This window comes from Rutilus rutilus, assembly GCF_951802725.1.
Source record: "Rutilus rutilus genome assembly, chromosome: 15".
NCBI lineage: Eukaryota > Metazoa > Chordata > Actinopteri > Cypriniformes > Leuciscidae > Rutilus > Rutilus rutilus.
Genome location: NC_140220.1, coordinates 2744928 through 2771162, shown reverse-complemented (window position 1 = coordinate 2771162; position 26235 = coordinate 2744928). Strand labels below are relative to the sequence as shown.

Sequence of the window (26235 nt, the reverse complement as noted above, 5' to 3'; positions counted from 1 at the left end):
TAGATATGCAGTTTAACAGAATCAAGAGGAGCCTACAGCCAGCAGAAAATTACTAAACCACGACTAATAATATTTAGTATTTTGAAATACATAATTTAATTCAAATTGCATTTTTCTTAAAATACTAAAAAGGGTTGAAGATGCATGTTCTGAGATGAGCATTTGTTTTTCGCATTAAATGTTCTTAACATTAAAATGAATCTAAATGTAGCCTAAATGTATTTCCCGATTATTAATATTTTTAGATCATAATGTGCAGTTATTGTACTTGCAGTAGTATTTTCTGTTTTTGTATTCTGAAAAGAAAATCATACACACGCTTTTTTTCCCTCAAGATTTACGCATTTCAATCAATAGTAAAATTCCATCAAATTGAATAGAATAATCCTTACATATTATTCATGTTAGGAATTACACATTTACATGTGTAAAAAATAACTAGATCTTAATAAAACATTTTGTATAAACCTTAAACTTAGGCCTATATTTTATGGTTTGTTTATTTTATTTGTGAATACGAATGACATAAAAATGGTCCATTCCCTTGTTTCAATTAAGATTTATACAAAATGGTTTAAGTTTTTTTACTCCTTTAAAATTCTTCATTCATAATATGTAAGGATTACTCAATACGATTAGATGGAATTTTACTATTAATCGAAATGCGTAAATCTTGAAAAAAGGCTTACATTTTTTTTTTTGTGTGTTTGTGTATGATTTTTTTTAATATTAATTCTTATTTATTTATAACACATATTTGCTTCCCATTTTGTTTTTAAAGCTTTCTTAAAAAAAAAAAAAACAATAAAAAAAAAAAACGAGTGGCTATATTTTATAGGTAGACTATAACATAGTTCTGTTAAAAAAAAAAAAAAAAAAAAAATTTGAGTGTAATATAGCCTATATGAAATAATATCGTGCTCGGGTCAAGAGATCCAGGATGAAAGTTTCGGTCTACAATGCAACTGTCTATACGGAAGAAAACAGGTTCAACCCATGAGCTTCCGGATATCTTTATTGTCCATATCCATATCTGCATTCCTATCTATATCTACGCCTGTATTGTGATAAATATATGCGTGTTGAAAGCACAAAGTCAATCTGCTGTAGCAATTAAACCAGAGATTCAACATCAAAATTCGTTCCGTTCTCGTTGCTGTAACATTTCTCAGGTTTGATAAAACATTATAGGCTACTTGCCTTTATCACTTCAATGATTTGATCTGGTATTAGGAACTTTCTTCCTCTTTGCAATGATAACATCATATATTGGTCCTTTGGGAATTACTTTATTTCTGGACCCCCCCATCAGGAGCATCTGTCTGTCAGCAGTGACAGGGCCCGTCATGCCGGAAACATTAAGACATTATTAAAATATCATAATCGTTAAATGCCGATCCTGGGAAAGTTTGGGGACCTTGTGGAATTGGTTTGTTTTTCCCAAATTCCCCCTGGTTGATGCAATCACTGTCCTGAGAGTTCAATAGCGATCTAGCCAGCTCACTGCGGTTCATTTGGGGGATTTGACAGCCTCGGGAAACATTTGTCACGGATTATTAATTGCATTTTTAAACGCACCCTTGACAGAACGGAAATCCTTCGGTAGCCTAATCATATTAGTGAAGCAGCGCATACAAATATAGGCTAGAAGTCAACTATCAAAAACTCATTTCTGTTCACCGGATAATTTTTCATATAGCCTACATTTCAGAAAAGGAAAGGTCGTGCAAATATAGTCCTGACTAAACGCTTTATTAAGAAATTCATTGAGTGTCATAGAAGATCGCGAATGACGTAGTTGATCTTTATGATGGTTAGCAGGTGTTATAGCACCACAAAAACGCGTATCATATCAATAGGTATTTGATTTTATAAATAGTTTAACCAAGTCCAAGAACTAAAGCCTACTTGAGCAGTGTGCGAGCGAATACTATTACTTTAGTGACTTTAAATTTCGTCTCGCGAATCATTTTTGTGACCCTAGCACAGTTAGCGAAACATCAACAAAAAATATTTAAAATCTTAATGTTTAAAAAAAATCATGTAAATGCCCAATACTTTTTTCTTTTCTTAAATAGGCCTATAAATATAGGAAAGCGCTCAAACGGCCTCGTTTCACGCAAACGCGATTTCGCGAAGTTCGTGTTTAGCGATATTCACCGCTCTGAATAGAAGTGCCGTACATTTTTTTTCTCTCCACATATTTATTCATATAGGCCTATATATTAGTATTTTTTCCACACACGGCCTTCCACGCAAACGCGACTTTGAGTTAGCGATATTTAATAAGAGCGCCGTAAAAAAAAAGTATCATCTTATAGCCTATTAATATTCACACATAGGTTATATTTTTTCTTTTTATATTTTTGCATTTAGAACATAAATGCGTTTAGAGAGGAGGTTGCTCACAGAAAATGATGCTCATTCTGCTTCAGTGAGAATGTTTTTTCTAGACACAAAGCGAAGACAAAACAGACATTTTAGAGACACAATAACTACAATCTGCTCACTATATCCCCTTTATTATTAAAATGCCTAATGGTTTTTAACCCATGCCAGTAGAGCAGGATGTCCACTATGATACAATTTAATGAATGATATGAACGCACAATATTTACTGCAGAAATGATATTTATTGTGGATTTTTATTGTCGTCGATGCTAATAGGCTCAAGATGCCCCTTAAAACCCTTGAGTTTACATGAGCAGCGCAGATTGAAGTGTCTTTGGCCTTTTATTTGTAAAGGAATCCAGTTACTCCTCTCTTGGCAAATATACGCGGGGTTAAATCAAAAGCTCCTTGTTAAATAACAGCGAGACTAATGGAAACGCGGAAAGGTCATAACAAACCATTACAGTCCAGTCGAAGATCCAGCGGAGAGAAGATTCACCCCACAGAGCTCCTGCTGGCCCGATTAGGGCCCTTAATGGTCTGCAGTGATCGATTGTGCACTTGTTTACTGAAAGTCATCGCTCTTGAGAGAAGCCAGATGGAAATAAGCCTGCGTTCATGATCGGCGTGATGAATTACTGCAATAACGCCACGTTTAATGGAAGGAACGCGCGCGACGTATTATTAGCTGCATCTTAAAGATGAAGTGAGAATTTCCAATTATCCTTCCTCTGATGAAATATACGAATCATCAAACGAGTCTAAGTGTGCAAAATCTAAAATGCCTAAAATATATAGGCCTATATAAAAAATTAAATAAAAAAATACAATAAAATTCAATTCAACACATTTTTATTTATACAAGAAAACGATTAATAAAAAGGTCTAATGCCCTATTTTTATTCCCTATTGGTTTATATTATTTGCTAAATTATCATAAATATGGATGTCAAGTCACAAATTTCCCGAATAATAGAAAAGAACATTTCTTTAAAAAAAACGTACAATTATAGCCTAATGATTTCATAGGCATAATAAAGTATGTAATGTAAAAAAATAAATAGTGTAACTGTATTACTAGAGTCTTGCTCTAGTTTAGAAAATGCATGTTGCTTTATTTTTTTAATCATCCTCGGATGAATTGCAATAATTTACCCATGCATATTCTGAGAAATGTTAGCTTTGCATTAACTGAGAAGTGTGTGCATGTCAGAGCTCAACCTGATGCTGCTCTCTAGTGGTCAGACCCTCATGGCTACACACACCTATCACTGTTTCAAGGCGAATTCATCCTTCTTGCTCTGTGAATATTCTCAGACATCATCTGTCTGCTGTGTTACTTTAATCAGCCGGGTCTATTCTAATAGATTTGAAAGTGTCCAGATTTGACCCGTCTCATTTCCCAGTGCAGAAGTGTGTCTGGGGAGCCACTCAGTGTAGAATCCAAATACATTTGGCAGCGATAGCCCATATTTCATCATTGTTTACTGCATATTCATTCCTGCAATCCCCCAATGCGACAAGAGTCAGCTGTTAGAATACTTCCTTATAAATGTCATCCTTGAGAGCTTCTGGTTGAAGACTCCAGTGTCACTGACTCCGAAACACACGTTTCTTTAAACAACATAATTAGAATTACACAAAACGAGCATGATTTCATCCAGACTGAAGCTGGTTTCTCACTGGAGGTCACTATTACTAGCAGTGCTATATGGACATAAATGATAAATGAAATGATATTTTTACATGTGCATTTAAATGAAAATCTTGATTTATTTGTGATGATAAAGAAGTCTGCACAGGGCAGAGTGCAGCTGGAATGCTGGGTAACAAATCGCTTCTGACAACGACTAGTAAACATCAAATCCACACACGAAAAACAGACGCACTGTAATAAAACAAACCCATGATCATTTTCTGTGGAAAAATTACATTCTTAAGATATACAAACGCATTTTCTCATTGCTGGTGATGTGATTATTAAGTATGGAAGCTCATTTCCATCTTGGGAAAAAAAAGTTAATTGCAACTCGGGTATAAACTCAGGTATTGTGATATAAACTTGCATTTCTGAGAGAAAAAAAAAAAAAGTCTGAACTGTGAGATTAATGAGAATAATTGAGAATAATGAGGATGAGATTAATGAGAATCATTTCCTATTTGTGTATTCTTTGATGAAAAACAAACAAACAGAATTACAAGATGTAAACTCAGAGAAATTCTGGAAAAAAGGTCAAAATTCAGAGAAAAGTCAAATTTTATACGGATTCTACAACTTTACAACTTGCGATTTTGACATATAAACTCGCACCTGTGAGGGGAAAAGTCGAAATGACCTTTTCTATCTTTTTTTACTCCATGGCAGAAACAAGCTTCCATAATTAAGGCCTCTTTTCTGATGTTGACACCAGCTGTGGAGAGCAACAGTCTGGTTCCCGAAGTAAAAACTCGATTCATTTTCTCCATCGTGAAACTGACTTTGAGCGATAACTTATAACCCTTTAAAGACAGACGTACTGTGAGCTCCAGAGTTTATAATCAGTGGTGTTTGCTTCTGCTGAAACCGTCAGTCCACATCATTTCAGCTTAGTTTTAAAGTATTCGTGTTTAACAGCGTAATTAGTGGGGGAAAACTACATTTCCCATGATGCAGTAGAGAAAACTCCACCAATCAGAGTCAAAACAAGCTAAACTGTTTAGCTCCGCCCACTCACATGAAGCACTGCCAATGACAGAGCCAGTCTCCTTTTGCTCTCAAAATACTAAAATATTTAAAAATGTTGCTTTTATATATACTGCAAAATATGCATATATATTCAACCGTGTATTTTTCTCTATCGCTTTTAACTCTTATGCTGTTTGTGATGCTTCATGGGTCATTCTAGCACTAAAGCCTTTAAAGCATAACTCTCGCCAAAATGCAAACTAGGGTCTTTTTGTTAATATACTCGAGGCAAACTTTCGTTTAAAAGCATAATTAGGATGGAAACGCCACTTTTAAGATTGACTGTATTTTCGTTTTCGGTCAAATTGCCTTGTGAATGGGAGTGAATGGGGCACGACTATGATAGCATCAAAAATCACTATTTTTAAAACACTAAGAAGACTCGACACAACATGAAACTTTGCTCTCAGTATCACCAGGGGCTCTACACATGAACTCCAGCATTGAGAACATTGTTTGTGTACACAGAGTTTACTAAAGAGAAAGATTTTGAACAACTCACTGTCTCTGTGTCCGCCGCCATTTTGACAGTCAAAAATAGTCGATCTCCGAATGCGAATGAACTGACTGTGAATTTTAGTATTGCTTCTTATATGAGGATCCTTTTTCAAATACAAGGTCAATATTGATTTTCACTAACGACAAAACAACAAATTATCCGTGAATTTATATGGAACTAAGCTTTAGGAGCTTTCCATCTTTACTCTCCTCATGTTACGTTGCATTCGGAGATCGACTATTTTTGACTGTCAAAATGGCGGCGGACACAGAGACAGTGAGTTGTTCAAAATCTTTCTCTTTAGTAAACTCTGTGTACACAAACAATGTTCTCAATGCTGGAGTTCATGTGTAGAGCCCCTGGTGATACTGAGAGCAAAGTTTCATGTTGTGTCGAGTCTTCTTAGTGTTTTAAAAATAGTGATTTTTGATGCTATCATAGTTGTGCCCCATTCACTCCCATTCACATCCCATTCAAGGCAATTAACCGAAAACGAAAACACGGTCAAACTTAAAGGTGGCGTTTCCATTCTAATTATGCTTTTACACGAAAGTTTGCCTCGAGTAGATTAACAAAAATGGCATTTTGGCGAGAGTTACGCTTTAAGTTCACAGATTTTGTCCGATTTTCAAATACTTTTTTTCTTCAAATCAAAGTTTGTAATGTTATGATTCTCCTCGTCGGCTTGATTCACGGCTTATAATCGCTATGGTAGAAATGAATGGAAAAAATACTTCCAGAACCAGCACCGCTGACAAAGTGGACGGACATTAATGCAAAGATCTATTACATCCAACAAACACTTCTGAAATGATGAAGCGTACAGTACAGCACACAGAAACACGTTCAACCAGTGGACAATAGCTGCATTTGTGCTGCGCAAGGCCGGATCTATCTTATATGTACAGCGACCCCAAAAAAGTTGCACTTAAAAAGTGTGTTACATTAGATCAGTTATTCATTCATCCAACAGAAAAAAGCACAAGCAAATGTTTCATGCATGAGATTTGCTTTGAGATTCAGCCCTGTGTCAGTGTGCCTGAAGGATGTTCGGGGAGGCTGTCTGCAAGACACAGAATCAGAGGCTCGTATTTCTAAAAGCACGGCACTGATACACATTCACTGCTAAGTGACAGCGTTTTGCTAGACGTTTAATAAAATCCTGCATCCTGTGGCAGTTCTTATGCTCTTCTGAATGACTTTACGTGAAAGGCGAGTAGAAATGTGCTGGAATTCATCTAAACCAAGCGTGCCGTGAAAAGTGAAGCCAAAGCGTCTCGATCGCCCCCTGGTGACTGGTCCTAGTATAGGTCATAAGCTCCGCCTCCCCGTGTTATTCAACGGGACGTGAGACCAACTAAACAATTTAATTACACTTCAAATATCTTTTTTCCGAAGGTGGTTTCTGTCATTCACTGTAGTTTTTATCACGCTGGTGTAAGTTCAAGTGTCTGTTTCAAAAATAAGTCGGTTTTTAGTTAGTTACGCGATGCTATAAAAACGGTGGTGTGACGTCATGATTGACAGCTGTGATTGACAGGTTCTCTGAGTGAAGTAGTCACTGAAGCACCAACAGACTTTTTTTCGGGATGTTCGGAGGACTGAGGAGATTGTATCTACTTTATTTTAACAAGCCTTTTGTCGTACTGCAATCAACAGACATCAAAATTGGAGCAGAACGGAGCAGACATAGGCCACTTAAAAAAAGTGCAGGGAGAGTGCGTTCTGGGCCTTGATTTCGCGGCTTTACTTACTGCTCACTACTGCGCAGACTCAAGCCCCAAGATGTCAGCGCCATATCAGGACACTGGCGGCTTCACTTCTCACCAATGGAAGAGAGCGAAGGGGCGTCGTCCATCTTTTTTTACAGTCTATGATCTAAACCAACTAAACTTCGTTCAGCTATCATTAGGGTTGGGAATCGAAACCTTGAGGTCAGGAATCGAATACTTGTTATAAAATTAAAATTTCGATTCCTTCGTGAGCATTACAATATGATTTTAAACCATTCACGCGCGAAGTCGACTCGCGTTCTGTTTTCTGTGCTGCGCACACACACACACACACACACACACACACACACACACACACACACACACATCCAAAACATGCGCACAGAAAGTGATTTTAATGTGATTTTAAACCATTCAAGCGCTGTTTTCAAGCGTGTGTAACCATTGGGCAGCTCTTAAAGTGACAGCACTAATATTCCTGCTGCCGTCTCTATAATAACACTAATCAAACGACAAACGACGAAGAGAAAATGTACTCGTTCTTGACTGAATAACTTTTGTAACTATATTTGTAATGTATACTCGTTTATAAAGTGCAGTGTTATTTTACATTTGATTACCCGAATACCTGAAAATCTTAAAACACTGTTTATATCAATCGTGTCTTTGTTCAGTTGTATCTATTTGTTGCGATTGCTAATTTTTTATTTGTTCTGTTTTAATCACTGAGTGTTTACTTGTCTTTAATAATGCTTGAAATGTATATTAGTTAGGCTAGTTGTTTTTCTATGGGGGTTTTAAACCACAGGGAAAAGTTTCTTAAGCCTGTTGGTCTTTGTTCATGATATTCAGCTAAAGTTAAATGTTTAGCAATAAGACTGAATGTGAATGATATCTTTTTTGTTTACCTTATTGGAATCGAAATTAGGAATCGATAAGAATCGGAATCGGTAAAATCCGAACGATCCCCAACCCTAGCTATCATGTCTGATAATTGTGCTGTATTGATTGAGTAAATAGTGCTCGTGATCTTTTTCCTTTCTTGTCCTGGTGTGTGTTCAGTACATGGGTTCACCCTCTCTGAGGTTCCCGAAGGAAAGACTGAAGGTGTTTCCGAGTCTCTTGCTCCCGCTGCTCCCGCCGCTCCCGCCGCTCCTCCAGCTCCAGTTCCAGATGGACGAGGATCCGCGCTCGTATTCCCGACCCGCTTTCCTCTCACTGCCCGACTGACTCTCTCGATCACTGGTGGGCAAGAGACTCGTCCTCTTCTCCACCTGTGAAGACATGCACTGCTTTACTGCTTCGTGGACATTTAATCTAGCTTCAAAGCTATTCACACACACACACTCACACAGACTCTCTCTCTCTCTCTCTCTCTCTCTCTCACTCACACACACACACACACACACACACACACACACACACACACACACACACACACACAGACAGATACACACACTCACACACACACACACACACACACACCCACACACACACACACACACACACACACACACACACACACAGACAGATACACACAGACACACACAGTCACTCATAAACGTATTATCATGACCAGCAGATGGGAATTCAAATCAACCTTTAATGTTCACACCTTTTAACAATACAACTGAAACAATAAACTTTAAATATATAAATAGGCTGTAGTAGCGACGGTGAATTCACCTGCGGCAAGTTTACTTCTCACCAACTCCATCTTCTTCTCCAGGCTAAAGGCGTGCACGCAGCGGCGTCAGGTCTGCCCCCGCCCCTCTCCATGATGCATGTTACACGCAGCAGCCAGACTTTCTTTGCGGTGAACAGCAGCGATGATTAATAAATGTTTTATTTATTTTTTGAGCGGAAAAGATTAAGCCCGAGGTCCGACCCAACCCGAGTCATTTGATTATATTTTCGACCCGAACCCGCGGGTCCCGTCGGGTTTGTCGGGCCGACCCGACCCGTTGAGAACTCTATAAGCATTTAAAGAAAGCACGCCACAAGCGCTCAGGGTCGTTTACGGTAATGATCTTCCAGCGCTACATCCTCTCATATCTGTATCTAGAGCTAAACCCACCTCATTCAAGCCCTTTCTGCTCCGTACTCGTTGCTTCTCTCGCTAAAGACGTAAAGAACTGCAGATGACTAGTTAACTTTGTTTTGTGCTGCTCATGATAAGAGTTTTGATTATTAGATTATGTATGTTGTTTGTTTTTAGTAGTTTATATTACTTTAAGCTAAATAAAAAAATGGTCCATCCTTTTCTCAGTCCCAAGGCCTTCCATGTGCCATACACGTAGGTGTTTAAATGTAAGATAATAATAGCCTAATAAAACATTGGATCTTACCCTTTTATAATCATATCCAGTTGGGAGAAAATGTATAACTGTTCCAAAACTTGTATAACTGTATTGTTTTCTACCTCGTGTGACTGTAGAGTGATGACGTCGAGCTCGAGTCCTCTTTCCGTGCAGCTCTTCAGTGCGTGAACGACCTCGGCGTGCTCCGCCCACCTGCAGTCTGCACCATTCACAGCCACGATATAATCCCCCTCACGAAGCCCCGCCTCCTGAAACACACACTCATAACGTGAGGCATGCTGTGCGCAGTACAAAAAAGCACTGTAAAGGGGTCATCGGATGCAAAATTCACTTTTATATGGTGTTTGCATATTAATGTGTCTTTGCAGTGTGTGGACACAACCACCATACCATGAGAAAAATCCATTCACTCCTCTTTTTTTATTATCCTCAAAAAGTACCCCCAAAATACACATCTTTATTTTACTACACTTCTATTTGCGTCTGTAGATTTCTCCTAAATTCAACAAAAGTTGGTGTTGTAAATCAACACACTGCTCCGCGATCGCTGCCTGCACCTTCATCACACACACCGTTGGAAAGCTCTCTCTCTCCTGTACAATGTTGTCGGATCCAAATATGGTCATTTCCTTTTTTAACAACCAATCGTGAAAGTACAATGGGGCATTTAACTCTAAAAGCGAAATCTCATTGGCTGATGTCAATTTCCAATTACATGGGATCGTTTGTGTGTGTTTTTGACAGGTTCTGTTCAGTTGAAGGCCATAAATGCTGTGTTATAAGTTATGATGTGTTTTAGGTGGTTTGGTTTGTATTGTTGTTGCTAATGATTTGATAAGATACTGTGTCTGTAAATAGTTGTTTTCACTACTTTTACAATACAAATCTTCACCAAACTTTCCAGTTGTATTCCTATCTATATTCTTAAGGTTTTTACAGAGGGGCTTGTTCATATATCATTCAGATTCTGATTTATACAACATGTTATACCTAAACATGGGACGAAAATAGATTTTTTTTTTATGGCTGTTGACAGTTTTTTCTGATTAATGGAGTGATAAAAACAGATATCCAACATCCCCTCTGTAAAAACCTTTGACTCTAATATGTCAACAAAATGAAACAAGAATTTTGAATCTGGCTTTATCCAATGGTCAGATTTCTCTTCTGGAAATATATGTAAATTAGCTCATTTTTAATGAGATAATACCTAATTTGCATATTTAAACATAAATATTCTAAAAACTTGTAATACAAAAGATATTTGTCTTAATGTCAGTAATCAACTGGGGAAGTTTCATGCTGATATCTATTAGTTAATTTTTTCCCCCCTATTCACCTGGGGTGTCTCCCCTTAACCAAAGTATGTTACAAACTTTACATGAAGACCCTAAAGAATTAGACCAACTTGTGGGAAATGGGCATGCGATGACCCCTTTAAATGTTACTGGCTCTACTGACGTCTCTTACCGCAGCACATCCACCTGGCAAAACCCCAGCAACCAGAACCGGCGAATCACCTCGAAGCGTGAGCCCAAGCCCCGCCTCTCCTCGAACCAGACACGCGTGACGCCTCACCCAGCGATTTCGAGCGGAGAAAAGTGAAAGTGGTCCCTTCACATACAGAGGTGAACATTAAACACTTCTTTAACATTTACAGCATGTTACAGCATTAGTGTGTGTGTGTGTGTGAGTATTACCAGTCGATGGAAAATATCAGTCACTCTGACGGCACTGAAATCAGGAGTTTTAATATCAGGCTTCTGCTGTGTGTGAGCTGTAGGCGACAGGTCAAAGGTCATGTTAAGAATCTCCAGCTATGTTTGCAGTGGCGTACTTCCTCTACTACTTCTGTAAACTGTGCATATTACACAAACTGTCTGTATGCATGGAACATATCAGTGGTTCTCAACGAAATGAGGAACATACCAATGAAGGAACACATGCAAACAAGAAGAGTCGTAGCATTACACCGTGTGCTAACTACACGCGACGCGCGATAAAAGGTTATTTTCCATGTTGATCAGAGTGTTTGTCCTAACCGGCCGCGACGGCGACACGTGACGATCCTGTTTTAGAAACGGTTTCTATTTTTCTGCGACGTCGCGCTGGAACAACAAACACAAGTGTGGCGATGATGATCTCAGGTACTGTTTATGTGCTTTATTTAATGTTAAAAGCGTGTAATGTGACTTTGAATATCATTTAGTGCTCCAGCTTTGTGGCTGTAAAAGCAACGATGGATAATTCACCTCAGGTCTTGAAATTAAACAAATGGAAACAAGAACGTTCAAACTGTGAACAAACAAGTGTATTCTTTGACAGAGAGTGTTTTAGTAACTCAGTAGCCTATGTGTTTTCTAATAATGTTTACATGGTGTCATATTTGTGAATTTGATTATGTAGCGACTTATCCATTTTCATGCGAGTGCCGTCGAGATTACTCTCTGGTGCCGCGAGACTCCGCCCACACGCTGTTCTGATTGGCTGTGCCTGTTTGCTCTGTAGTAAAGTACTTGGCATATGCAAATCCTTCAATGTCAAAAGACAAGTGAATACGATGCGTGATATACTTACATCTTGATGATAAAAATCATTAAAAATCGATACAAATAACAGCATCGGCGCACGCGCACGAGGCCAATTCGTTCGCGCTAGCGGATTCTGTGCAGAGGATTGCGACGTGACAGAATGCTTGATATCGTCAGAGATTGTAATTACAATGCGCTCTATGTTGTTTGTAACAAGAGTTGAGTAACATTTGCTTAAGGCATTTTTGTCCTAAAACATTGTTATTGTTTGGTGACATACAGCGTTAAATAGCCACTTAAAGTGCTTGTATAGGGTTTGCGTATGTTCATTGCGAATTATTATCTGATTACTGTATTTGTGTGTTTTTATTAGTAGTTTTTATCAGGTGGAATACATTGTTCTCATTTTCTCTGACATACTGTATATCAGGGGATTGTGAGTTTATTGAACAAGAGAGTTTCACTTTGATATGAAGTCACACTTCCACCAATCATTTCAACACACTGTGAAACGAAAACAAATTTCTTGTTGTGTTTGTTGATTTTGCAGAGTGTGACAGAAATAAAATACCGTATGTGCCACTAGAAAACACAAAACAGTGAGTCTTCGTTCTGACGTACAACCCAGAAGCGCTGCGCTGTTACACTACGTGAACTTAGAGAAACACAGAAGAACATGAAGAGTTGAATAAAGTCGTTGTTTTTTGCACACAAAAAGTATTCTCGTCACTTGATAATCTTAAGGTTGAGCCGCTGTAGTCACTGGACTATTTTAAAGGGATAGTTCACTTTGAAATTAATTTTTGATATGTTTTAGCTTACCTCAAGGGCATCCAAGATGTAGGTGTCTTTGTTTCCGCAGTAGTTTCAATTTTGATATTTTTAGGTCAAACCGTTCTTGTCTGTCAGTCATATAATGCAGGTCGATGGTCATTGTCTCAAAACACAAGCACAGAGTCCAAATTAAAACAATTCCCCATCGTCCAAATGAAACAATTCCCCATCATAAGTGCACATTGATGGCCTAAGACACGAAACGAGTGGTTTGTGTGAGAAAACGAACAGTATTTATATCGTTGTTATCTCTTGAACACAGCACACGTCCAAATGATCTGACGGCGCGGGCGGGTATAGATGTATACACTAGATGTCGCCTTCGCTACTGCAGTTCATTGGAACGAAACCGTAGCCAAGGCGACATCTATGTATATATCTATACCCGCCCGCGCCGTCAGATCATTTGGACGTGTGCTGTGTTCAAGAGATAACAACGATATAAATACTGTTCGTTTTCTCACACAAACCGCTCGTTTCGTGTCTTAGGCCATCAATGTGCACTTATGATGGGGAATTGTTTCATTTGGACTCTGTGCTTGTGTTTTGAGACAATGACCATCGACCTGCATTATATGACTGACAGACAAGAACGGTTTGACCTAAAAATATCAAAATTGAAACTACTGCGGAAACAAAGACACCTACATCTTGGATGCCCTTGAGGTAAGCTAAAACATATCAAAAATTAATTTCAAAGTGAACTATCCCTTTAAACATTGTCTTTACTAACTTTCTGTTCCGGCAAGTTTCAATAACAGAGAAGTCTATGGAGGAGTGAGACAGCTCTCAGATCTCATCAGAAATATCTTAATTTGTGTTCTGAAGATGAACGAAAGTCTTACGGGGTTGAACAACATGAGGACGAGTGATTACTGACAGAACTTTCATTTTTTAGGTGAACTAACCCTTTAAATAGTTAGGTGATTAAAAAATTTAGATGACAAACTTCTAAGACTAGTCTAAGCAGATTTAACAGCATGAACATATTAAACACTCACACTGGATCTCCGGAGCCTCTGCGACTTCACAGAAATCATCTTCTTGATCAATATCTGAGTACTTCTCCAGCGAGCGCGTGTGAGCGTGTGACAGAACCTCCTGTAGGATGTCCATCTTCCGAAGCATTTTACACACGCCGTGAAGACGCAGGGCTTCCTCGTGACGTATGATGGCTTTGCGCAGATGAGCTTTACCTTCAATATGACATATTCATATATTAGTATGTGTTAACTGTAATTCTGCGTTCAGAAAACACATCCCACTACACAAACCAAGTCTCCGCTTGTCCTCCGTATCCTGAAGGTTCAGTTTGTCTGGTCGTCTGGTGTGAATCTGAATGAGAGCTTTAATTTCTCCACCTTCATCATCGTCTTCATCAGGCATGCCTGCATTGGTATAAAAATGATTGTTATAAAACACAATCTTGTTTCTTTACAATAACGAGCACAATATGAACAGAAACAACATTTGTTGGTAAAACAACAAAATAAACTCACTACCGGTCAATAATTTATTTTTTAATGTTTTTGAAAGAAGTTACTTCTGCTCACCAAGACTGCATTCATTTGATTAAGGCGAGACACTACAGGTGAATAGGGTAACATTTTTAACTAGCAGATCTCACCATGAAACTTTCCCAGTTGATTACCTACATTAAGATGAGAAACAAATGTATTACAAGTTTTCTGTAATTTAATGTTTAAATATGCAAATTAGGCAATATCTAATTAAATATGCGCTAATTTGCATAAATCTAAGTATTGGATAAACCCAGGTTAAAAAAAATTTCATTGTGTTCACATATTAGATGGGAAAAAAATTACAGAGGATATCTACTTTTGTTATCCTGTAAATCAGAATATACTGTCAACAGCCTTAAAAAAATTTTCGCCATGTTTTTGGGATTAAAATGTTATATAAATCAGGCTAGGAATAATCTATTTACAAATCCCTCTGTAAATGTCTTCGTAATATAACTAGGTACAAGACTGGAAAGTTTGGTGTATAGAGGTGCTACTGAAGTGGAGATTTCGGAGAGAAAAGTCATTTTGAGAAAACGGGCTTTAAAGATTTATCATCAGCCAATGAGATTGCGCATTCAGCCCTTTTACTTTCACGATTGGTTGCTGATAAAAAGGAAATGACCATAATTGGATCCAACAGGATTGTACCAAGCGGCAACCTCCCCGTCTCTCTCTTGAAACCAACACGGAAGTGAGTTAAACTGCAATTCATTGACTGGCCGCTTGAGGCTGATGTCAAAAGTGAGTCAAATCTGTATCTCCCCCATGTTAAAATTACCAACTTTACAGCAGAAAAAAACATGTTTACAGCCTGGTGTCTGTATGTGGCTTTGGTCTATACAGCTAATTTTGCCCTTCATAACAACTGTGAGGGGGGTGAATTTTTTTATAACTCATCCGTTTAGTTGATTAATATTTAAAGTTCTGCATAATTAAGGGTGTGGCCACTTGAGTGACAGGTGGGTTGTCGCTGATGTCAATGCTAGCCGTTTGTCTGCTGTTACTAGCCGTCACTTCACCTCAGCAAGTGTTAGCTGTTGAACTTGCCATCTCTGCCGTGTTTTGTGCTTTTTTTCGGGATTATTTCATACAATTTAATACACCCATTACTGCGGCCACGGCTTAGGATTCCGTCGTTGTCGTCGAGTAGTCTATCGTTCGAGAGAACAACCAGCGCTGTATTTCAGTTGTTTTCCTCTGTGAACATGCACTAATGGATGTCTGACAATTTCGTTGCTTTTTGGAGTTTTCAGATTTAAAAACGTCAGTAAAGGCTCGTTCGTTCTGCTCTCACGGAACAGATAGATTATAATATGCTTATGTACCGTCAGATGAAATCAGGCGTCTGCGCTTTCTCCGTCCATGTAATAAATGCACATCCTTGAATGAGCGCGGATTTTCTAGCGCATTTACTTGAACTTCATAGGCAATATATCTATGGTTTAACCCATTTGAGAGGCGGCCAAAATCAGAATTTAAAATAAGCTCTCTACGAACTTGACGAGCGCTGCCGCGCTGCCGGACCATAGACTATAAAAAAAAGAGTGACTGACATGTAACGTTATGCACATAAATCACTGTCACACACACTCTCAGAGTAATATTAAGAGTTCCTGCATTATACATTTTCAACCAGCAGAATAGTACAGAATCACGATACACAGTCTCACTTGTAGCCATGTCTTTAAACTATTATAATATTTCGAAGGGCAAAAATAGGAACTTTTAATTGGCTTTACATCATCAACTGTCACTTTAGCGCGAGGCCCTGTGCAGTCGCAGACTTGCTACTGTCAGTTGCATATAACATTATAGAATAACCTCCCCAGCCTGCATAGATATAAACATATATCTATGCCCAGCCTGAACTAAAAATTCAATCACGTCGAGCTAGGTGATTTCAGATAGCCAGGCTCCTCAGCTCCACTCACGCCCCGCCTCTGCCCATTTTCTGTTATCTGGGAGTGACGCAAGGCCAAGATGGTGACGGCCGGCTCCGCCCACTTTAGGCTTAAAAAATGCTCTTCAGAAACCTACGGGTGACGTCACGGACACTACGTCCATATTTTTTTACAGTCTATGGATTGTACAGGAGAGAGAGAGCTTCCTAACGGTGCATATGATGAAAGGGTGCCGGCCGCGATCGCGGAGCAGCGTGTTGATTAAGAACGCCAGCTTTTGTTGAATTTATGAGAAATCTACAGATGCAAACAGACAAAGTGTAATAAAATAAAGACCTAAATGTGTATTTAGGACTTTTTTCCACCACAAGTCTGAAAGAAGACACAAATATCCAAAAATCTAAAAATTGACCAGTAAAAAAAAAACGATGTTTTTGCCTGCCGTGTCTCGCCTTAAACATACATAAAATAAAGGAATATTTAATTTATTTTATTATAATTTTTATATACATAAATGTTTTTTTTAACTGTTATTTAGATTTTTACTTACTGTTGTAATATCTGATTGTTTGTCTTCATCATTCTGTATGTTAAAACGATATCAAAACAAAAACAATTTTATTTAAAAAAAAAGGAATATTTTGAAATATTATTAGAATTTAAAATATTTTCTATTTGAATATATTGTAAAATGTAGTAGTAGTAGTATAGCTGTTTAAATGACATTATATGCAGAAGAGACTTCTTTCAAAAACATTAAAAAAAATCTAAATTGCTCCAAACTTCTGATCTGTAATGTATGCATGATGTCATCAGTAAGTATTACATGGTCAAGACCTTGAGAAGCACCTGAGCAGTCGCACAGCGCCACAGCGGTGTAGTAATGGGCCAGCGCTCTGAAGTGATGCGTTTTGACCTGAACCATGGAGATCCAGGAGAAGGGCACATAGTCCTTCAGTAACGGCACTGACATCGCCTGAAGAACCAGGGAATACACGTCTGAGACCTGCAAACACACACAGACATGAAAACCCCAGAACATGCATAAACCCTACGTTATTACAAAGATAGTAATATGAGTAATTTTTGACCTTGTGGGGACATTTTTTGGTCCCCAAGAGGAAAACAGCTTACAAATCATACTAAATTATGTTTTTTTTTTAAATGTAAAAATGCAGAATTTTTTGTGTGATGGGAAGATTTAGGGGTCGGGTTAGTGTGTGTGTGTGATGGGAAGATTTAGGGGTTGGGTTAGTGTGTGTGTGTGTGTGATGGGAAGATTTAGGGGTTGGGTTAGTATGTGTGTGTGATGGGAAGATTTAGGGGTCGGGTTAGTGTGTGTGTGTGATGGGTAGGTTTAGGGGTTGGGTTAGTGTGTGTGTGTGTGATGGGAAGATTTAGGGGTTGGGTTAGTGTGTGTGTGTGATGGGAAGATTTAGGGGTCGGGTTAGTGTGTGTGATGGGTAGGTTTAGGGGTCGGGTTAGTGTGTTTGTGTGAGGGGAAGATTTAGGGGTCAGGTTAGTGTGTGATGGGAAGATTTAGGGGTCGGGTTAGTGTGTGATGGGAAGATTTAGGGGTCGGGTTAGTGTGTGTGTGTGTGTGATGGGTAGGTTTAGGGGTCGGGTTAGTGTGTGTGATGGGAAGGTTTAGGGGTCGGGTTAGTGTGTGTGTGTGTGTGTGATGGGAAGATTTAGGGGTCGGGTTAGTGTGTGTGTGTGTGATGGGTAGGTTTAGGGGTCGGGTTAGTGTGTGTGATGGGAAGGTTTAGGGGTCGGGTTGGTGTGTGTGTGTGTGTGTGATGGGAAGGTTTAGGGGTCGTGTGTGTGTGTGTGTGTGTGTGTGTGTGAGTGTGATGGGAAGGTTTAGGGGTCGGGTTAGTGTGTGTGTGATGGGTAGGTTTAGGGGTTGGGTTTGTGTGTGTGTGTGTGTGTGATGGGAAGGTTTAGGGGTCGGGTTTAGTGTTGGTGTATGTGTGTGTGTGTGTGATGGGAAGTTTTAGGGGTCGGGTTAGTGTGTGTGTGTGTGATGGGAAGGTTTAGGGGTCGGGTTGGTGTGTGTGTGTGTGTGTGTGTGTGTGTGTGTGATGGGTAGGTTTAGGGGTCGGGTTAGTGTTTGTGTGTGTGTGTGTGATGGGTAGGTTTAGGGGTCGGGTTAGTGTGTGTGTGTGTGTGTGTGTGTGTGTGTGTGTGTGTGTGTGTGATGGGTAGGTTTAGGGGTCTGGTTAGTGTGTGTGTGATGGGTAGGTTTAGGGGTCGGGTTAGTGTGTGTGTGATGGGTAGGGTTAGGGGTCTGGTTAGTGTGTGTGTGATGGGTAGGTTTAGGGGTCGGGTTAGTGAGTGTGTGATGGGTAGGTTTAGGGGTCGGGTTAGTGTGTGTGTGTGATGGGTAGGTTTAGGGGTCGGGTTAGTGTGTGTGTGTGTGTGTGTGTGATGGGTAGGTTTAGGGGTCGGGTTAGTGAGTGTGTGATGGGTAGGTTTAGGGGTCTGGTTAGTGTGTGTGTGATGGGTAGGTTTAGGGGTCGGGTTAGTGTGCGTGTGATGGGTAGGTTTAGGGGTCGGGTTAGTGTAAGAGAAGAGAATATACAGTTTGTACAGTATAAAAACCATTGCGTCTATGGAAAGTCCTGATAAAACATGAAAACACAACATGTGTTTATGTGAGTGAGAGAGAGAGAGAGTGTGTGTGTATATGAGACGAGTGAGTGAGTGAGTGTGAGTGTGTGTGTGAGAGAGAGAGTCTCTGTGTGTGTGTGTGTGTGTGTGTTCATTTACCCTTGCTGCCTCCTGGGCGGCTTGCAGAAGCACATTCAGGTTGATGTCCTGCATGAGAATGACCTTTTCACACACACACTCCTGAACCTGCAATTAATAAACCCAGAAATACTACATGAACACCTCAAACACATCTGATCATAAAAGACACAATCTGAGATCATTTAGGCTGCGTTCACACTTGTAGAAAATGATACATTTAGTCCTGGTTTGATCAGCGTTCACACTGTCATGCAAGACTAAACCTAGAGATGAAAATAAAAAAGAAGAAATTCTACATTTATTTCTATAAACCTCTCGACAGTTCATTACCTGAGCTACCATGAGGCGGACCAGCATGCTCAAAGCAGGGCCGCTCATATCCAGACTGGGCGCATGAGAGAAGTTCTCCTGCAGGTAGAGAAACGCACCTACACACACACATCACGTTTACACGCTCATTTATATCAGCAAAGAGCTTCAGATCTTCAGTTCAGCAATAAGTGGTGCAATGCACATGGGGATTTTGAGTTTAGATTATGAGTGTTTTTTTAAATTGAACACAGAGTTTAACACAGACACACACTTATATAGAGTGAGTACAGGGGTCATTCTCAGGGAACGCTGTCATTTGTGTGCTTTTGTCCAACTACTGATATCATTCACTGACAGCAACTCACATTAATTTGATAGATTCAACTGTTAGGTGAAGGTGTGATGATATTTGCTAGTTCATGGACATTTTTTGCATGTTTGTCAGTGTAAAATGTTGTGCTATTAATATTTTTAAAATACATATATTTTTGTTGAAGTCCCCTTGTGGTGTAAATCCAGCTTTTAATGTTGTTTGTGTCTATGTGGTGTTTTTAATATGCTTTAAGACAAACCATGTGTAAATTCATAAGTCGACACCATTGCTGAGTATTTCCTCCTTAAAACTGCAGTGAACCAAAGACAGTCTCAAAAACACGCTTTGAAATCGCTGGTGTTTCTGACGTCACAAACTACCTTGTACCCAATCAGATCAACGTGTGATCGTCAACCAGTGGATCTCTGAATTTACAGACATCTATTTAAATGACCAGTATATGAATCCAGTCATACTGTGACACGTTTCCTGTGAATGACCCACAGACAGAAAATCAACGGATGATTCAGTACCGGCCGCCCTCTGGAAAGCGTCGATGGCGTTCTGAACGCCCGTCAGTGTGGAACGATCTTGTCTGGCTCCGATTTGAGTATAAAGTGCTCCGATGTTGAACAAAACACTCCCTTTCTCGAACGCGAGCGCTCTCTGAACGGAAGGCACACCGGTCAGCGAGTCATACCTGCAACGAGACACATGATCAGACCATCTCTAACCTAGAGGTGTCAAAAGGACCAACTTCGGTACCAAGTTGGTACTGAAATAAAAAAAATGTGCCGCTTTGAGCGCAGTTGAGCGGAATCATTAACACCTCTGATTGGCCGTTGTGTTCACGAGCTCATCGGATAATGTGATTGGCTACAATGATTAGAGCACGCGAGCGTTCGAGAGCACACAGAAGTGTTTGAACGCACAAGCCGGACCGATCCGCTGATAGACGCCTTGTGTGTGTGTGTATCGGTGTAAGAGCGTCATATGTATATTTACTAGGGATGTGCACGAATTTTCGAATATTCGATCTGTAATTATTATTCGAAAAATAAAATACTATTCGAATTTTATCGAATTTATGAAGCCGTAAATACTTTGCGGGTCGTAAATGCAGTGAATCCCTGATAAATCCCAAGCACTAACTCGCAGTTATAATTAAATGCACTGGGTGGCACTGTGGCGCATGTTTAACAAGTTGTTTGTATTTTATCATAATGTCGTCGCCTGCCTCGCGAAGTTTGGAATTACTAGTCGAAAATGAGGTTACTAAATGATTTTACAAAATGGAATTACTTTTGATCAAATTAATTAATTAATCTGGAGTTATAATATCATCACCACAATGAGAAATCACATGAAATCCAAACAGCAGCAGTCGACTGAGGAAAGACAGCTGTCTATCACTGCATCACGACTGCAGGTAAGCGCAGCTGTAGTGCGAGTGATCCGAGATGATAACTTATCTAATAGTAAAATGATTTTGAGGTATATTCTTCCTTTAAGTTTTCTTTGAGAGAGAGGTTTAAGAACAGAAAAGGTGCTGTTAGAAACTTAGAACTAGAACACCGTTATCTTTGTTTCTCTGAAACGTCTGTCAGCGCAGCGCGTTTTCTCACTCGAGCATAAATTGCTCGCGGCGTCCCTCCATGTGGATATTATTGTTTTTCTCAACATAAACGTGAAATAATATAAACACGATAATCATATGCTGACTCGAGTGTATGTGTACGTTCTGTACGATAACTGGCGCAATCTGCTACTCTGCTTTATTAGGCGTTTTTTTCCGTTCGCGCTGCTTGAGCTTATATCCTTTTGTTTTTATATTTTTTTTTTACACATAGGCCTAGCCTACTGTTTAATGTTTTCAACTAAAAGAAAACTTTAACATGTTGTAAGCTTGTTGTGTATATTGCCTAATTGTAAGCTTCTTCAGAAATGGTAAAAAAACAAAACAAAACAAAAAAACGTATTTTTCGTTAAACGTCATTTAAATAAACGACTATTCGAATATTCTAATTTTATGAGCCCGAATATTCGAATGCAATATTTTTGAAAAATGCCCATCCCTAATATTTACAATATGTTTTTGAAGCGCTGATCATTGTAGCCAATCACAGACATATTTGATGAGCTCGTGAACACAACGGCCAATCAGAGGTGTTTATGATTCCGCTCAACAGCGCTCAAACGTCACATGTTTAAAATTTCAGTATTGACTTGGTACTTTTGACAACGCTACTCTAACCACTGCTCATTCATATGTGTGTGTGCCACAGTGAGTCTCACCAGTGAAAGTGAATCCCCAGACTCCTGTGCGGAGAGAAGAAGCGCTGATCCAGGAAATACAGCTGATTGTAATATTCCATCAGCAGCTCCTGTCCCGCTTCATTCCTGCTGGGAGTGCGCATGGCCTACGAAGAGAGGTGAGCTTTTACAATAATGATTCGACTCGTGTTTGCACATGCACTTTCAGTGATAACCACTTCTTTTGTTTTGAAGAATGCAACGTAACAGGGAGGAGAGTAAAGATGGAAAGCTCCTAAAGCTTAGTTCCATATAAATTCACAGATAATTTGTTGTTTTGTGGTTAGTGAAAATCAATATTGACCTTGTATTTGTAAAAGGATCCTCATATAAGAAGCAATACTAAAATTCACAGTCAGTTCATTCGCATTCGGAGATCGACTATTTTTGACTGTCAAAATGGCGGCGGACACAGAGACAGTGAGTTGTTCAAAATCTTTCTTTTTAGTAAACTCTGTGAACACAAACAATGTTCTCAATGCTGGAGTTCATGTGTAGAGCCCCTGGTGATACTGAGAGCAAAGTTTCATGTTGTGTCGAGTCTTCTTAGTGTTTTAAAAATAGCTATTTTTGATGCTATCATAGTCGTGCCCCATTCACTCCCATTCACAAGGCAATTTGACCGAAAACGAAAATACGGTCAATCTTAAAAGTGGCGTTTCCATTTTAATTATGCTTTTAAACGAAAGTTTGCCTCGGGTAGATGCATTTTGGCGCGAGTTACGCTTTAAATGGTTTTAATACATCATGCAGCCTTAGAAAACGGCCTAATAATGCGGATCATGGATTCTCCTCTGTGGAATGAGTCGCTTCCGGTATTTTGCTGGTTACTCGACAGTACTCGAATTTACTTCGAGGAATCATGACAGCCCTAGCGTTTCACGTTGACTTTAACTGACCTGTCTAAGTTCCATGAAAACCCGGATCTCGTTCAGGTACAGAGACGCGTCCTCACTGTAATGTTCACTGATGAAATCCTGATGAAACAGAAGAGAAAGAGTTTAAACACTGAATAAATTCAGTGATGCGTGTAAGCTACCACAGGAGTGATGACCTCACCTGAAGAGGGACAGTCATGTCAATCTCTTTAGTCTCTTTCAACCCCAGTGGAATCATGGGAACATTGACTGTCTCACTACAACAGAAGGAGAATTCATTTTTAAATGTTCAATGCATGTATTTTAATAACAAATAGTCTGTTACTACGACATTTGTCATGTAGTAAATGACAAATGTCCTGCACACTTATAACCTGACGACTGTTGATCATTTTAGAAATGCATAAATGATGACTAAGCAACATAAATGAAATCAAATGACTTTTTAGTTGGCAAATCACTTGATGTAGGTGGAAGTTCACATGATAAATAAAGCTGCAAGAAACATAGGCATACATTTATAATAAAAAACACCCAAATCACACAGTTTATGCAAATGCTTATTTTTTTGGAGCCCTGCTTACATAAAACTACAAGTTTGTTTTGCATACTTCAAAATTATTGATCTAAAAAAGAGTTTCATTAATCTAACATGATTTCATAGTTGTTTTTTTCAGGATAAAGGTCCTTTCACACTGGACGCGATTTTGACGCACGAATAATTCGCGCAATGGTTTTATTTTTTGATCAGCTGTTTGTGTAATGAGCGCTTCCACACCGAACACGAATGTGCTGCGGCGGAAAAACAACTGCATACTACAAGGACAACGATTTGAAAGACAATGTGTGGCGTAGCATTGCCAACCAACTCGGTTATCACGACTGTGAGTGTGTTGTGTGATAGTTTTAGTCGTTGTATAGTCCTGTGCTGTGTAGGCTAGCAGGCTAAACTACAGGGGACAGAAAGCTAACACTATTATCGTCAAAGATAGAGACAGAGACCGTGTTTACTTTGAACATGTAACAAAATGTAGCGAGACCATTTAGGGCTGCTTTTAGTGTACTATACATTCTTTGTGTGATATCTACAGTTTCTAGTCGAATGATTTTAACTTGTTACTTCGTGTGTTACATGTATTGACATTATAAAACACACTGGCCCTCATTTATCATTCTTGCGTAGAAACGGGCGTATATGTTGGCGTAAGATTATGCTTACACTCCTCTCACCGCCTGATTTATGAAGCTGTGCGTACCTTTGAAATCCAGGTGTACGCAATACCTGCGCTTGATAAATGCCGCGGCTGAAAACGATCGTCATTAGAATAACACGCCCCTATATATTCAAGTCTCCGCTTCCCCCACGCCCTCATTTTACGCCATGGACACACGGAAGACGGCAAAGAAGAGAAACTTGGATGAGTAAATGACCTATCACAATGCATTATTTTACAGCACGTGTTTTGAAACAATTAGCATTTAATTTCATATCACGTCACATGTATTGGGCTGTACAATAGTGATGATGATGTGATGTGGAGTACCATTCATTCACATTAATAATTGCATGACAATTTGTAATATTCTTCTTCTAATGACGCTTATTGTTATTTAGAAAAAGAATGTCGTTATTATTATTATTTGTATTTTTATTAGGCCTATTATTATTTAAAAGAAGAAGAATGTCATTTTTATTATTTTGTCAGTCTGAATTATTTTTTGGTCATTGAAAGCCTTTCATTACTAAACCCAGTCCGTGCACACCTGCCGGGCCTAACCCTGGCCTAACCATCGTTTCAAAGAATAGTACAACGGCGAGCGCGTCGAGTATAAACGCCTCGTCCGTTTGGGGAGGTGCGAGCGCAGTCTGCGGAGACTCGCGCTGCGGAGCCAGGCGAAAGTATTTAACAAGGCTTGAAACGTCAGGTAAAGCGCACAGGCTCGCAACTGAAGGAATAGCCAACATATGCCTACAAATCAAATGCTTTGGTAAAGTCACACAAATTAATCACTGAAGTCCATGTTGCACAAAAATAAACACTGAAGTTTATAATTACTATGTTGTTTTTTTACAGTGGGTCATAATATATCATATCTTTTAGTTTGTCAGTGCGTTTTGTGGTGTTAGGAATTGTTTTTCTGCGCATTTCCGCACTAACTCAAAACGTGCGTACACCACCTCCTGAGCTGGCGTGGGATTTGAGCGTGCCGTACGCCAACGTCCATATTGATAAATGTCAAAGTCACCGTGGTTTTGGGTGTACGCCAGGTGTACGCTGGAAATTTGGTGTACGCACTTTTGAGAAATGAGGGCCATTGTGTTTAGTTGAAGATGCAAAAAAACAGTGGAAAACCTCAGGGACACCTGTGTGAGGAAAAGGAGAGAGGAAAAGGAAACTAAGAGTGGACATTAGCATACTCCCCTTCAGACTCTCTGTTCTGTCAGATCGGGTGCACCCAAAACCTTCTTTTCTGTCTTTTAAAGAAAATGAAAAGCTCGTCTTCACTGGATGATGATGATGATGATGAAGTGTCCATGTTTTCTCAGCTGTCGGCGTGAAAGTTTTGGAATGTTGAAGCTCTGAACGTCACAGACGTCGCAAATTCGCGTCGCGGCTGATGTGAATGGTTTTGACGTGAACTATTCACACGCGAACTATTCGCTTCTTCGTTTCGCATTTTCGTTACGCATCCGGTGTGAAAGGGCCTTAAGCCTGTGGTTTTCTGTCCTTCAATCAAGTTTACTGAGTTATCAGAGCAAGACATCAGAGATATTCTCAAACTATATTTCACCGGGTATCAATGCCAAGTTATCCTGCAACTTATCAGGTAAACCACGTGGAAAGAAACCGAGTCGGGTGCGGATTCACAAAGACGGTGGAAGTTTGCATGATGCGTGACCAACCTCTCGGTCTGGTAGATGTTCATACTGCTGTTCAGTTCCTCTAGCTCTTCTTTGAGAAGCTGAAGGTTCGAGTTCACAAAACTCAGCTCTAACGCTACAGTCTCCTTCACCTTCTGATTACTGCTGGCCCTGGGAAAACATCATTTGCACATCACATTAAAGGGATACTTCAGGATTTAGCATTAAGCTTTGTATCAGTAGAAAACCTGTAGTATTTTCGAATTACCGTGCTTCCCTCCCTCATATCCCCCTGAGACGAGAGATTTATGTATTTTTTGTCTGGAAAAAATCCTCAGATG

General features: G+C 39.4%; 1 protein-coding gene across 2 annotated transcripts in view; it reads right to left on the bottom strand.

Moving 5' to 3' along the window:
- Positions 1-7221: 7221 nt before the first annotated feature.
- Positions 7222-26235, bottom strand: part of rhpn1 (rhophilin, Rho GTPase binding protein 1) — a 22222-nt gene continuing 3208 nt past the window's right edge. Inside the window, exons 3-16 of one of the 2 annotated variants that reach the window (XM_084431763.1) lie at positions 25937-26065; positions 23213-23288; positions 23053-23130; positions 22136-22260; positions 20374-20540; positions 19546-19643; positions 19234-19320; positions 17311-17467; positions 14309-14422; positions 14036-14230; positions 11370-11446; positions 11140-11283; positions 9771-9917; positions 7222-8622 (exon numbers count right to left, since the gene is read on the bottom strand). In XM_084431763.1, the coding sequence (XP_084287889.1) occupies positions 8407-8622; positions 9771-9917; positions 11140-11283; positions 11370-11446; positions 14036-14230; positions 14309-14422; positions 17311-17467; positions 19234-19320; positions 19546-19643; positions 20374-20540; positions 22136-22260; positions 23053-23130; positions 23213-23288; positions 25937-26065 (1810 nt within the window). In that variant the 3' untranslated portion in view covers positions 7222-8406. Of the gene's footprint in view, positions 8623-9770; positions 9918-11139; positions 11284-11369; positions 11447-14035; positions 14231-14308; positions 14423-17298; positions 17468-19233; positions 19321-19545; positions 19644-20373; positions 20541-22135; positions 22261-23052; positions 23131-23212; positions 23289-25936; positions 26066-26235 lie in introns of both variants that reach the window. The other variant, XM_084431762.1, reaches the window with a different exon arrangement.